Below are 15,004 nucleotides of genomic sequence, written 5' to 3'. Positions count from 1 at the left end.
GGGTGTGACCAGCTGCATGCCTCTCTGTGGTCACGCTCAGGGGCTCTCGTCCATCTCAGTAAGTCACAGCACCCCCCCGTGTTGGTTCGACAGTGCAACAGAGGCTGTGCATTCACCAGCCTGTTCAAACAGGATGTTGTATTCTTAAGTAACAGATATGCAGTGAGGGGTTTAGATTTCCTTCTTTCACTGGTTATGTGAGACTGAACATGAAGGAACTGAGATTATAGCTGCACAAATAGATACTGTCAGAGATACTGTGCCCCTACATTAAGATCTTGTTCATACTCCTTTTGGAATATTAATAGTCAGCTTAATTTGGGGCTATCCTGTGTCGTGTCAGTGTCACCCAGAAAAGTGCAAAGTGTATGATGATGTAAGTGGTATTTTTTGTCATGTTTTTAAAACTGGAAGTGTAGCGTCTTTGAAATGGGTTATATATTCCATATGTACACTACAAATTCCATCTCTGTGCTCTTTGTTTTCCCCCTCAGGCAGCACTGTTGAACAGTTTCCCTGATATCTTTGATGAGCTGCTGCAGATGTTCACTGTTCAGGAAGTAGCCGAATATGTCAGGGGAACCCTAGGGAGTATGCCCAGCACAGTGGACATTGGCCAGTCTATGGATGTAGTCAAACTGCAGTCCATTGCTCGTACAGTTGAGAGCCGTCTCTTCTTCTTCCCTGGTGAGACACAAATGTGAAGGTTTTACAAAGTGTTTTCATTCTCTGAAGATACCAAAACAACCATACATGTAAGCCTAATGTGCATACAGACCATTTCAGTTTCATCCAACGTCCTGTCTCCTTTCTATTTCTTTCTCTCTTCCCTCAGAGTCTCGTAGTATTTTGCTGCCAGTGGTTCTGCATCATATCCACCTTCATCTGCGCCAGCAGAGGGAGCTGCTCATCTGTTCTGGAATCCTTGGCAGCATCTTTTCCATAATCAAGACAAGCTCCATGGTACAGTAGATTGTACCATATGCACACTCAACATGTATAACCAAAAAAGTGTTTATACATTATGCAATTCCTGTTTTCTTTTGAAATATACTGGATCATGGTAATGTTGCTGTAGCTTGTTAGCACAAACACCGATGGGGTTTCTCTGCTTCCTTCTACTTGCTCTCTGTGTGGCAGGAGTCTTCAGTTCAGGAGGAGGTGGAGATGATGGTGGAGAGCCTTCTGGACGTGCTGCTACAGACTCTGCTGTCTATTATGAGCAAGTCTCATTCTGTGGAGACATCCAGGGGACAACGCTGTCCCCAGTGCACTGCAGAGATAACAGTAATCCCCCACTCAATGTGCCTCTTTCACATACAATCAAAACATGTGGAAATTAGTGAATATTTTGAGTTGATTAACCTTTTTAAATATGCATGTCCATATCTGCCATTTTCTCTTGTGCAGGGGGAGTATGTTTCCTGTCTTCTCTCTCTGCTCCGACAAATGACAGAGATCCACTTTCACCATCTACTGAACAACTTCCATAGCAAGGAGGAGCTAAAGGTGAGAAACTCTTTGAGTTGCAGAGCTGTTGCCTGTTTACTACCTACCTAGACTGCATAAGCTTTTTTAATATTTTCATGCAGGAGTTCCTGTTGAAGATCTTCTGTGTGTTTCGCAATCTGATGAAACTGACTATCTTCCCCCGAGACTGGAGTGTCATGAGGCTTCTAACTAGTCAGTGAGTCTGCTTTTCCTGTTCTGTCGTGCATTCTTTGTCCCAGAGATGGTAAGGGTATACAGCCAACCATTAGATCAGACTCTCCTCAGATAATACCATTCTGAAGGTGACGCTTGTGTTGCAAATTGTTTCATCTATTTTTGGCTGCTGCCTTGTTTTGTAAGCTGACAGTGTGATGTTTGCTTTCTGCAGTATCATCGTAGTGACAACACAGTTTCTGTCTCCGGCGCTGCACAAGAACTTCTCAGAGGCGGATTTTGATTTCAAGGTGTGTCTGTGTGTGTGTCCAACAGAGGGGGCTGGCATTTAAGAAGCCTACTGCACCATAAAGCCTCAAAATATTTAACACTTTTTCATGAGTAAATTTGTGAAACTAGTATTATTTTTTTTAGCGTAGTGTTAACTTGCTTTTGTTTTTGTCTGTGGTGTGTATCAGGTGTGGAACTCCTTTTTCAGTCTCACTGTACTGTACATCAACCAGCCCAGTTTGCAGCTGGAGGCACTTGGCCCTGCTAAGAGAAAGAAAGTCCTCGACAAGTAAGAGACTACCACATATTCATTGTGTTCATTCTTTCTGAGACCAGGTTGGTTATTTAGATAGATATACTTTATTAATCCCCGTGGGGAAATTCGTTATTCGTTATTTATTATTTGTTATTTATTTATTTATTAAACTCTACACTTGACTATACACTCTTCTCTTTGTAGGTATGGAGATCTGAGAGTGATGATGGCATATGAGCTCTTCAGCATGTGGCAAAAATTAGGTGCGTCATCATCCTTAATGTGAAGCACCTGCATTTAAATCTTGATTTCATAAAACTAATGAATGACAGTGACTTCTATATATGTGAATCGCTATCCAGGTGACAACAAGCCCCACTTCATCCCAGGAATGATGGGGCCCTTCCTGGGAGTCACCCTCGTCCCTCAAACTGAGGTTCGAAACATTATGATTCCAATTTTCCATGACATGATGGACTGGGAGCAGAGGAAAAATGGCAACTTCAAACAGGTCATTGTGACATTGTTATGTCATGAAACACAGACTGGGTTCCGTGGCAGTTGTTGTAATAAAAATGGACAGCTTTTTGTCACACACTGTAACATTACCCCATCTTTTGGATGAATGTGTATGTGTGTGTGTGTGTGTGTGTGTGTGTGTGTAGGTGGAAGCAGAGCTGATGGATAAGCTGGACAGCATGGTGTCAGATGGGAAAGGCGATGATAATCACAGAGAGCTCTTCAGCCTTTTGTAAGCACGAAACCTGTGTTTAGTGAGCCTGTGAAGTGATACTCAGAGTAATTCTGCTCTCATAGAATTTCCTTCTAACATACTTCTCTGTGTTGTTTGCCTGTCACACCGCAGAACCCAGCTGTTCGGTCCTTATCCAAGGTGAGGTGTAAAGTCTTCATGGCCAAGAGACATTTTGATTAATGTCTGTTTACTTTTTTTTTGCTCCTTATCTTGAGTAAGAACATCTTACTGTATTTTCTGTTCAGCCTGCTGGAGAAGATAGAGCAGGAGACCTGGAGAGAGACGGGAATCTCATTTGTCACATCAGTCACAAGACTTGTTGAGCGATTACTGGATTACAGGTATATTTCCGCATAATAATGATATAAGTTTACGTCATGAAATTGCAAAGCAGTGAGGAAAAAAAATCTATTTGTTTTATGTTTAGGGACTGCATGAAAGGAGATGAGATGGAGAACAAGAAAATTGGGGGTTCTGTCAACCTTATGGTGAGACATCCATGAAAGTGTCTGGATTTTTAGAAACACATTTCTGAATATTTATACATTTTTCAACCATTCTTTTTCTTTTTAATTCAACCACAGAACTTCTACAAATCAGAGGTCAACAAGGAAGACATGTACATCCGTTACATCCACAAGCTGTGTGATCTGCATCTTCAAGCAGAGGACTTCACAGGTAACAGAGATACTGGGCCTGTTTATGTGGGGGTTTTGAGGTCTCACAAAGCCATACCTTAGCAAAATGTATGGGCTGGCACTGAGTTAACTTATTTTAGCTGATTAGATGTGTTCTCAAGGTGTTGGCTTCCCATTTATTTGTTCTTTTGTTTTTTTATTTGGTGAGTTGACCTGCCTATTTTGCTCAGAGCAGACTTCAGTTTGATTGAACTTTGACACACAAAATCATGAGGCTCTCCAGTGTTCAGTCAGTTTGAGAGAGGTGTGGGATTGACTGCTTGTTCAGGAAATACTTATTCTTTATGCTCTTAGTTTATGACTGCACAGCAAAATAATACGAGCAGCAGAGAAGGAGGGATGATGCTTGGATTTGATTGACATCTTTATCAAATCTTTATCATTAACTGTCATTACTATTATTAGTGCATGGAGGCCAGTGACCTCACGTTGTTAACAGCATTACACCTTCAACCCGAGTAGATAGTAGCAAGCCGAGTTTTTATCAAACAGTTCTCTGTAGATACTCAAAATAAGCCCCCAGCAGTCTGGGGGCAGCATCTTATGAAAACTGGTGAAACTATGCTTTAGTGGGCTGGATTCCTTGTTCAGCCACGGATAAGAAAGATACTAGATAAGAAAGCAGTATGATGAAAACAGAGATGTGTAAGCTAAACATCACACAGTGTAGAGACACTGTGTGATATCAAAGGCTGAATGTCAGGCATAGATAGGTAGAGATACACATTCTCTTATAGTTTTACATTAAGACATCAGGCTATTGCTAATTCTGAGATTTAAATCATTATACATCAGAACAAAGTTAGTGATGTAGAGAGTGGTTACAGTACATTTTACTTAAGTCTAGTGATGCAACTTTTAATCATGTAAACAGGAAATCAGAGGAAGTTGTCAGTTTATGTAATCATGTAAATAGCTTAAGTGTTCTTGTTTTACTCATATTGTTGGCAGTGGTGGCTTTATTGTGTGTATGTTTGTAAATGTAGCCAAATATGACTAATTGAATGCAACCTTATCCATCACTTATGTAAAACAAACAACAAGCAGCTGGCAACATAATTAAATCATATTTTAGTGTTCTGCTGAGTTGGCTGTGATCACACATGGGGTTACTGCGTGAATCATTGTCTGCCTTAAAAAAAAGATGGGAATTCAACTTAGGGAGAGGCATCATTTGTCTTTGGTTTCATACTGTGATTGGATTCATGCTGTTGCACCATTTATTTTAGGGCTGAAACTAATGATTCTATTAATTTATGTCAATCTGCTTTATTTTTCAGTGTTTTTTTTTTCAATCAATCATTTGGTCTCTATAACTGTAAAAAAAAAAAGTTGTCAAATTGCTTGTTTTGTCTGATTAGCAACACAACACTTAAAGATATTTAATTAGTTATCACATGACAAAGAAAAACAGCAAATCCTCACAGTTGAGAAGCTTTTTCTGTCAACGGGCTGATGAGTTAATCATTTCATTTCATAATGTAACAATTTTCCCGCACTTCTTTCACAATTTCACAGTTGTTTGCAGGAAAAACTTTGAAGGTAATCCCGTGTCGTCAACCTTTTTGGATGTGTGGTTAGCTCACTGCATAGCTGTGCACCCACACACATAGTGAGAGCTAAAGATACAGTATACTTCTGCATCCTCTCCCTTCTGCAGCCTATTGTCCCTCTCTGATATCTGTCCACACCATAACTGTGATACCCTGTAGAACTCAGCCCCACAATACAGTTGAGTTCTGTGTGAAAGCAACACGAAATGCATATAATGTTGTGATAAAATGAACAAAAGATAATTTCACACTTTTTTTCCCACATGATTTTCATTTGAAGATTGTGTCAAAACAACTGAGAGAGCAGATTATATGATTTCAACTGTGCAGGTGCTCTTTTCACCTCTGGCCAACAGTATATCCAAACATACTTGCCATGCTCTGGGCAACTTGTGTTTTGTGCCACTGACTGCACTTTGTGTCACACGCCATCTGTTCACAAAAACTGGACCCAAAATGTCTGGAAGGTATCAGTTCATCATTGTGGCCAGACTGTGCAAACTGCTCCAACATCTGTAGCTTTACTCGATAGCAGATAATCACGATGATATGCTTCCATTCTGTTGACCTTTGACCTCAATTCCCTCTGCTACAGAGGCAGCGTTCACCCTGCTGTTGTACTGGGAGCTGCTGCAGTGGGAGGACCGGCCCCTGAGGGATTTCCTCCACTATCCCTGTCAGAGCGAGTGGCAACGCAAGGAGAACCTGAGTCGTAAAATCCTCCACTACTTCAACAAGGGCAAGGCAAGTGAATTTTTACAGCTTCATCTCTTACTCCTGTTTTACTGATTTCTTGCCAGTGTTTCAGGGAAATGTTAAGGGCCTGTCATTTCTGACCCGCACCAGCCTTTGGCTTCACCACAGCTGAACCTCACTCAGTAAAATTTGAAAATGAAGGCAAATTTATTTTACTGTGATGGAACAGTAGTAGTATTTGTGTGCTGTACAATACACACCAGAAATGACATCATCTCAGATCAATGAAAGTCACAAAAGTTTTATAGCTTTCTTAATGTGTTTTTTTTTTTTTTTTTAATAATGTTCCAGTAGCTGTTTGTTCTCGTCTGCAGTGCAGCTGTTCTCAAGGATAATTAAATTTTGCCCTCATTAACGCTGGGAGAGAGCCAGAATCCTGTAGTGTTACTTATAATCTTTCTCAAAGTTTTTATCAATCTTTTTATTTTATTTTATTTTTTCTTTTTGCTTGTCCCCAGTGACTTTTGTGTTTCATTCACTACTTAATGAACTAGATTCACACAGTGATGGAGAAAGTACTCAAATCCTAAGTAAATACCTAAGTAACAACAGCAATACCACAATGTGAAAGTACTGTTACAAGTAAAAAACAATCCAGTGTTTCTTAAGCAAAAGTCCCATTGTATTGCTAAAAGGGTTCTGTAAAATGTAAAAGTTATAAATGTGAAGTTATGTAAAAAGCCTCAGAGAGTGTAATTAACTGTAACTTGTGGAGGCAGCACTCATTTTAATCACTTTATATAGTGTTGAGTAGTTAAACCTTCTTTGATGCATGATATTTTATATGCTGATCATATTTTTTATATGCAAAATCATAGCCATGGAAATGTAGAGAAGCAGATTTATAAAACAGCGCAATGGAGCTATTCGAGTTAAGATCAGCAGCATCTTTTCTACAGAACCGTGGTTTAACAAAACAAAATCATCTTTTTGTCACTGCTTTGGTATATATCCTATATCATGAAAGAGTTTTCTGTACTGAAGCAAACACTGAGTATCATAATATGGATGCCCACACCACTATACTACTCGGTAAGGGTCAGATGGCTCAAATGTGATTTGCTTCCCTGAGTCAGTCCTCCCTGGCTGGTTCTCATCCACCAAATTGAATTAGCTGACTGGTCTGTGTACTTTGGAGAGGACAATGCCCTCTGGTCTCTGGGAGCAGCTGAGAAGAAAATAAAAGTGGCCTCCTTCATTAACTCTTTGTCATCTCTTGTTTTTATCGCCACCCTTCTTTGAAAAAAAAAAACAAAAAACATACAAGTAGTTGTTGTAGATCTGTGAAATCCCTCGCTGCTCCAGGAAAAATAGAAATTGAAATGCGTGTAAAAACCAACTTTCAGGTTTGCAACCTCAATGAATTAATGTGGGCAAAATTATTATTATTATTATTATATTTTTCATTTATGTTTTTACCTTAAATGTTACCTTAAATGACTTACACAGTATGTGGTATCTCATCACCTTGTCCTTTTTGTTTTTGTAATGACTTTCATAAAGTTATGTGAAAAGAAAGGTCAAGTTAATATTACACATTAATCCCAGTGCCAGTTTTAATAATAATAATAATACTAGTAAATTTAAAACAACATTACAAAGTTCTTTACATAGAAGAAGCAAAATTAGATCAAATAAGCAAATAAATATACCAAGAGTAGAATTGAGCAAAATACCTTGATGAGGATGAAAATATAAATTTCTGCATATGATTGACCATAGCCTTATAACTACGAGCCTTCCAAGTGCTCAAGGGACCTGTAACAGTCAAGGATTAGGAGAAATAATGGCCATAGGTAAGAAATGGGGTTGGGGTGTGAGGAGAACAAGAGAAGGTATTATGTTGAGAGGCCAGTGTTAGCTAAGGAAGCTTACAGTACACAGTTCATGTTTTTGTCGAGCTTAACTAATGAAGCAGCTGTGTGACCTGAACAAACACAACATATGCAAAATAAAACTAGCAAAAGAAACAACTGACTCACTCAATATCAACTGCTCAAACTCACTACCACCTACTACTGCACAATGAGCTGCAGCAGGGTCAGCGAAACAACTGCCCTATGTGAAAAAACGAACCTCTTTAAGGGAATTTTTTGAAATGCTTACTTTTCCCTCTAAATTTAGTAATTTCTGCCGTATATTATCATACATTAACCATTCAAATGGTCATTTACATGAAACAAAGTAAAAATTGAGGACAAAATTTATTTTTTTAAGTTAGTGGTAGTGTTTGTTTTGTTTACTCTATCATTAGAATATAAAGTATAAGTAGATGCATGTTACTGCACATATAAATTCTTGGAAAGAATAAATAAAAGAAAGAAAGCCTGACACCATATTCTCTTCTTTGCAGTGATCACACACATAATGTATTTTTTAATTCTAAATTCTAAAAATATAGCTTAGTGCAAAAACGTGACTCTTATAGAGTCTCACAAAAGTTGTTTTTCCTCCCTACTTTCAAATAACAGAGACTCTTTGGGTCAGCTTTGTATTTTTGGTTTACGTCTTCCATCTAAAATGACCATGTAATGCCAGTCCTCCAAGATTTCCCAAGTTTCCAAGCTTTGTCATTTTAGTGGTGATTTCTCTTGACTGTAAAGGATAAATTAAGCTTGAATGATTTCATTCATTTATCCATTATCTTATTTATCTGTGCCTTTGCAGTGCTGGGAATACGGAATCTCTCTCTGCCGGGAACTCGCTTTCCAGTATGAGACTTTATATGATTATCAGAGCCTCAGCTGGATACGGGTGAGTGAAGTCTTGCGTGTTTCCTCTTTCTGCTATTATTATCAAACAAGCATCCTCTGTGATGCTTGAAGGTGAGATTTTCGGCTCCCTCAGTCATTGTCAACGTCTGTTATGTGGTGTGAAGTGTGTATAGCGTCAGACACAATGTCCTAATTACCTGTGCACGCCCACACTCATCAGGAAAGGCAGAGGATTCTGTAATGTCTGTGATTAAATCATTATTCACCACAACTCTTCTGTATATTTTTCATTCCGTGACAGAAAATGGAGGCAGCGTACTATGACAACATCATTGAACAGCAGAGGATTGAACCCGAGTTTTTCCGAATGGGCTTCTATGGCAGGAAGTTTCCTTTCTTCCTCAGGGTAAGACTTACTGAATCTCAGCTCCTCTCTTGTCTCTCCTGACACAGTTAAGATTCTGCCGATGCTGCCAGCTGTACTGCTCCTTCATGCTTCAGCAGGAGACAGTGTCAGCTTCAGTAGCTTGTGCAGCACAAAAAGCCTGGATGGAAAATTGATGTTAAAAATAATATGGAATACTTCACCTTTCCCAATCAGAGAGGCAAACACCACTGAGATCTTTAAATCAAGACTGAAAACAGTCATCGGCATGATCTACTGAGAGATGTGAGCTAGCAGCTTTGCCTGTCAATGTCAGCATTGTATACATCCACCCGTTATCTTCCCTCCGCAGAATAAGGAGTTTGTCTGTCGTGGTTATGACTATGAACGGCTCGAGGACTTCCAGCAAAGGATGCTGGGAGAGTTCCCACAAGCCATCGCCATGCAGCATCCCAACCAACCTGATGACACCATCCTGCAGAGCGACGCTCAGTGTATCCTATTAATTCTAATAAAGCTATTTTATTTTTGTTTTAATGTGTATTTTAAAGATTATTTGTTTGGTTAAGCAGAAAAAAAGCAAATCCTCACATTTGAGAGGTTGGAACCAGCAAATATTTGCCATTTGTGCTTGATATAGTAGATAACTTGAATGGTTAATTGATTTTTGATATTGTTAATTGCCTTTCAATTAATTAATCAATTTCTTGTTTCATCCTTGCAGCACTGTGAAATGTTTATGTACGTATTAGAGATTATTACAGATCAAATAGGAGCATAGAGCATAATGTTGAGGTTGATTTCCAGAGTCAAAAAGTGAGACTGTAAGCATTTCCTTTGAATATCCGTCCTGCTCTTCCTCCTCTGTGAGTAGGCATGTCTTTCTGTCACTTCCTTGACACTTGGTTTCTAGATTTGCAGATCTATGCGGTGACTCCAGTGTCAGACATTTCTGATGTGCCTCAGCTGGAGCGTGTGCCCGAGAGGATCAAGAGCTTCTACCGCATAAACAACGTCAGCCGTTTCCACTATGACAGGCCTTTCCACAAGGGGCCCAAGGATCGAGAGAATGAGTTCAGGGTAGGGTGAGCCAGCAGTGCTGCTCTCAGTCCATTCCTGCCTCACAGTTTTTCCACATAAAATGCCGAATTCAGATGTGGCACTAGTAAAAGACATGAAATAGATCAAACACTGTGGAAACTGCGGATGATTCATGCGGTGATTTTTTTTTTCTTCGAGATTAATCTGGCCTTTCAGGTGATGTAAGCAGATGTAACACCCCCTGGTGGCCACAGTGGAGGGCCTACAGCTTTTGGCCAGTAAAACATTTTAAAACTTGCATTAATTAAATCCTGAATAATTTTTTCTATAACTTTTAATAATTATGAGTAAATAAACAATGATTAAGTTTAGAAAGAAAAACATTCTTAGATGTTGTTTATTAAGAGTTTAAAAACTGCTTCATTGGGCCTGTGTGGGGGTGGCTAGGTTAGATTTGATTGACAGTTGCTTAGCAACATAAACAACCCACCAACTGTCACCAGATTTTCATGAGGTTCATTTCACAGTCTCACCTGGTCAGTTAGACATCATTATAATGTCAAAATAACATCCTTACAAGACGGTCACATATGTGGCCATGATTTTTGAGATGCTTTACCTTGGTCTATTAAATCCTCTGTAACTAGTAAGTTGCCTGATGTTGTGTTTAAAACAAAAGATTCTGATTGTGATATTAGGTCCAAATATGACTCACTTGTGTAGCAGCCCTGGTAAGTGTAACTTACTGTGCTCCCTGCAAGAACTGCAGTTGCATTAGTCATAGAATGATGTAATATAAGGAAACTGCATTAACATAAGGGAAAAGTAGACACAGGTAGATTCTCACTGACATAATATGGATAGATGTTTGTTGACAGTAATAGCAATACAAACTTAGAGGTTACCACTAAAGTTAAAAAAAGAAATCTCAGTGTACAAAAATGATAAACTGCAGTTACTGTTTTCATTGCAGGACTTTTATTTTGCATTTAAGGCTGCAATGATTGTTTTGTTACTTACATATATTACTCTATAAAGCCAAGTCTTGTTGGGTATAGCCAACAACAACAGGTAGTATCAATAGATACACCTAAATATTATAAATACAACAAGAAAGTAGCAATAAAAATATAATAAAGAAATAAAAATATAAAATATAAAAATATAGGAGGTAAGAAGGATACAAAAGATACAGAAGTGCAAGGCACCTAATCACGCACATGTGGATGTGATTAAAAAATCGATTAACTGACCAGTTGTTTTAGTGTTTACATTTTTTGTTTCTTTTCTCACCCACCTTACATCTAGTGTGAGTCCAGCTAATAGTGCTAAAAAACCCAGAATCTTCAGGGCTTTAGAGACTTGGACCAGACATGAAACTGTAGTTTCCTCTGACACACTAACCTAAATTTGGAATCAAACCACATCAGGACTTTTACTCTTTTCTAAACTGACCTACATGCTACCCGAAAACCCTATTTTTAGGTTCTTCTTTTTCCAGCCTGTTTATTTATCTATTATTACACACAGTCAGCTCTTTAAAATTTTGTGATGCTACCAGATGTGGTTGATAACCTTTGTTCTCTGGTTGTTTAACAGAGTTTGTGGATTGAGAGAACAACCCTGATCCTCTCACGTCCTCTCCCTGGGATCTCCCGCTGGGCAGAGGTGGAAAGGAGAGAAGTGGTGAGGAACTCAAACAGTCATTCTGTCATCTTATTTTGCACATGCTGCCTCCTGAGGGATGCTAGACAATTTTCACAAGCTCCTCTTACAACAGATGTGAAGTCACTTTGGTAGCCATGCTTCTGAGGGAGTATATTTTAGACTGACTAACATGAAGTTGCCTGTATACATATACTTCCTCTCCTTCTCTCGTAGCTCAGGGTGAATGCGTGTTTGTATTTCCAGGTGGAGGTGAGCCCTCTGGAGAATGCCATTTATGTGGTGGAGAATAAAACCCAGGAGCTGAGGACTCTGATCAGCCAGTACCAACACAGGCAGCACCATGGCAACATCAACCCGCTCAGCATGTGCCTCAATGGGGTCATAGATGCTGCTGTGAATGGAGGGATCGCCAGATATCAGGAGGTACTGTTGGGGGGGCGGAGTGAGGGAAGGCTGCAGGAATTAGGAACAATAAATCCGTGCTGTGAGAGAACCTCATCCTTTCATTCTTCCCCTTTTACACCAGGCCTTCTTTGATAAGGACTACATCAGCAGTCACCCAGAAGATACAGAGAGGATCACACATTTGAAGGATCTGATGCAGGAGCAGGTCAGACTCAGCTTTGAAATTCATCATATGAGGAACTGCCAGTTTAACACAGTCACGTGATAATGGAGAAAACATCCTTTTCAGTGCTTGTTCTTGTGGTTTCCCATAACAGGTGCACATTCTTGGAGTGGGGCTGGCTGTTCACGAGAAGCTGGTGCACCCAGAGATGCGCCCCCTGCACAAAAAGCTTGTAGACCAGTTCCACATGATGAGGACAGGTTTACACCATGTGAGTGGTCCCCCACTTGTGGGTCAGGCTTTCATCTTTATCTGAGTCATGTTCATTTTGATTCTTGCTGACCATAATTAATGTGATGATAATTGGTTTGTGTTCTGATGCATCCACGTGTGCAAAGGTTGCAGTGTATTTATATGCAAGTGTTTCACTGCATGTGTGAGCTGAGTAATTATTCAGAGCAGTATATGGTTGGGTCCCAGCAGGGTGTGCCCAGCGTGGATCGATTTGGCCCTGCAGGCTGCCAAGGGGTCAACTCACCTAGAGGCATCCTCTCCTCACACAGTCACATGAGCCCTGAGAGTGTACGTCTCATACACAGACACAGGTCAGTCATACAGAGGTTTTACTACAATGCACAGTATAATATTAATGTAAAGTGCAATTTGACCTTCTCTTGAACCTAACCACAACTGCAAGCTGGCATGAAGAGTAGCTGCTTTACAAATGAGCTCACAGACACACAGAAACAACATTGTTCTTTTTGTTTTGTTTTTTTACAAACTCCATTTGTCTCTGTCTTGCAGCCCTCTGAACCTTCAGGGTTCGATCCGGCACTCGTCCTCCTCTCTGTCCTCTCACACATCCAGTGAGGCAGGAAACCTCGTCATAATGACTGATGGTCTGATGGGAGAGCACCCCGAGGAGGCATTACACATGCAGGTGAGGCTTGAAATAAAAACACGCTGTGGCATGGATGTAGTGGAAATGATATGAATTTGTTTTGCATGTTCTAAAGTGCAACTCAAATGAAAAGTGGTTATTATGTAAAATAAAATAGACAAACTAATTAGTTGTAGTTAATAAGCTGGTAAGTGAGACTATAAAACTTTCGTACAACTTTCGTACAGTAACTATAAGTATTTTTGGTAACTGTTTTATGGGTCAGATAATTTTCATATTAAAATTTCCTGGAAACTTTCCTCTTTATATATATATATATATATATATATATATATATATATATATATATATATATATATATATATATATATATATATATATATATAAAGAGGAATATACATACATACACATACGCACACACACATACATACATACATACATACATATAAAAAGACAGATAAAGGTGTGTTCTGTGCCAGTTCAGTATTTTAATAGTGTTCATTATATTCTGGAACGTATTCTGTTTTGCAGCCGAGCCCCTCTTCCTCCAGCCTGAGCTCAATCCGCTCCAACTCTTCCCAGATTATTAACTCTGCTCCCTCGAGTGCCAGAGGTAAGTAACGCAGCTGCAGAAATTCCACACTGGAGATGGATACAGCGACTGAAATGATCATTAACCTGACCAATTTCTGTATCTGTGACTCCATGGACATTTTACCTGTCACAGGCGAGCAAGTATTAGAAAAGATCTTTCATAAATCATATGTACAATTTAATAACACTGAAAATACCTACCTCTGTAGGACAACACGTATCTGTGTTACATTTAATGAGGTTGTTGCAAATAGAAATAGTAAATTTTCCACATTTTTTCTCTGTCCAGGCTCTCCATCCCTGCCTGATAAGGCCAAACACAACCGGGAGGTAATGATTCTGTTGCCCTCTCATCGTGAGAGGGCCAACAACTCCATGTACTACAACATGGCAGAGAATGGACAGGTGGGACAGAACCGGGAACTGTAGAGTTTGTTGGTTTTTAATAAGAAAACAGCTAATGATGTGTAACTGTACATTTTGTTTTTTACATTTTCAGAACAACCACATGCAGCGTGCCTTACTTCAGCAAGTTAGCCCCTGTAAGCCGTGTGCTGATCCTCATCTGCCAGAGAAAGGTAACACACAAACAGGTCAAAACGCACAGCGTTTGTGTACATGACACTCATCACAGTGCGTGTTGACATATTTATGTATACCCCCTCCAGTCTTTCCCAATGCTCCCAGCAGTTGGAGTCTGGATGGAGAGAACAGAGAGCAGGTGTCCTACATGCCATCTTCTACTGGAGGGGTGATCATGCCTCCTGTCCCACCCAGGTCCTTCCCACCAGGTACCTTCTCTTTTTACTTCAACATTATGGTTTCTCTTGGTGTTCAACAGCAGCTCAGCTGATTCTCTGTGATGTTAACCAGACCAAAATCTGATAGCAAAAACTGAGCTTGTTAAGTTTATACGGGCTTTGAAACGCTCTTTATTTTTTACATGAGTTACATGACTTCTCTTCCCTTGTATGATTTTACTTCTATTTGCAGGACACTTTCTGATGCACTGTGATGCGTTTCACCACCAGAACAGCGACCCTCCCCCTGCCCTGCCTGTCCGTTCTCTTCGAAAGGTACATCCATCACAGAAAGAATTTTTACTCCCTGATAGACAAGATAAACTATCAAAATGAAAACATGCTTTTTGATTTGATTCTATAAAAGTTATGTGCTACTGT

The 15,004-nt window shown here is 39.6% G+C and overlaps 1 protein-coding gene across 1 annotated transcript in view; it reads left to right on the top strand.

The window, feature by feature from the left end:
* Positions 1-15,004, top strand: part of LOC121192411 (dedicator of cytokinesis protein 3-like) — a 43,250-nt gene that overhangs the window by 26,996 nt on the left and 1,250 nt on the right. The window contains exons 24-53 of the mRNA XM_041054103.1: positions 495-687; positions 836-963; positions 1,141-1,287; positions 1,411-1,509; positions 1,593-1,687; positions 1,880-1,955; positions 2,124-2,224; positions 2,396-2,454; positions 2,554-2,702; positions 2,857-2,942; positions 3,057-3,083; positions 3,191-3,286; positions 3,373-3,433; positions 3,530-3,623; positions 5,792-5,940; positions 8,620-8,706; positions 8,968-9,072; positions 9,404-9,545; positions 9,965-10,131; positions 11,692-11,778; positions 12,004-12,183; positions 12,287-12,370; positions 12,483-12,599; positions 12,791-12,933; positions 13,133-13,268; positions 13,761-13,842; positions 14,113-14,228; positions 14,323-14,401; positions 14,492-14,614; positions 14,817-14,899. Coding sequence (XP_040910037.1) covers positions 495-687; positions 836-963; positions 1,141-1,287; positions 1,411-1,509; positions 1,593-1,687; positions 1,880-1,955; positions 2,124-2,224; positions 2,396-2,454; positions 2,554-2,702; positions 2,857-2,942; positions 3,057-3,083; positions 3,191-3,286; positions 3,373-3,433; positions 3,530-3,623; positions 5,792-5,940; positions 8,620-8,706; positions 8,968-9,072; positions 9,404-9,545; positions 9,965-10,131; positions 11,692-11,778; positions 12,004-12,183; positions 12,287-12,370; positions 12,483-12,599; positions 12,791-12,933; positions 13,133-13,268; positions 13,761-13,842; positions 14,113-14,228; positions 14,323-14,401; positions 14,492-14,614; positions 14,817-14,899 — 3,291 coding nt within the window. The remainder of the gene's footprint in view (positions 1-494; positions 688-835; positions 964-1,140; positions 1,288-1,410; positions 1,510-1,592; positions 1,688-1,879; positions 1,956-2,123; positions 2,225-2,395; positions 2,455-2,553; positions 2,703-2,856; positions 2,943-3,056; positions 3,084-3,190; positions 3,287-3,372; positions 3,434-3,529; positions 3,624-5,791; positions 5,941-8,619; positions 8,707-8,967; positions 9,073-9,403; positions 9,546-9,964; positions 10,132-11,691; positions 11,779-12,003; positions 12,184-12,286; positions 12,371-12,482; positions 12,600-12,790; positions 12,934-13,132; positions 13,269-13,760; positions 13,843-14,112; positions 14,229-14,322; positions 14,402-14,491; positions 14,615-14,816; positions 14,900-15,004) is intronic.

This window comes from Toxotes jaculatrix, chromosome 2 (assembly GCF_017976425.1).
Source record: "Toxotes jaculatrix isolate fToxJac2 chromosome 2, fToxJac2.pri, whole genome shotgun sequence".
Lineage (NCBI taxonomy): Eukaryota > Metazoa > Chordata > Actinopteri > Toxotidae > Toxotes > Toxotes jaculatrix.
Note: the sequence above shows the minus strand (reverse complement) of the source record. Positions and strands in the feature narration are given on the sequence as shown.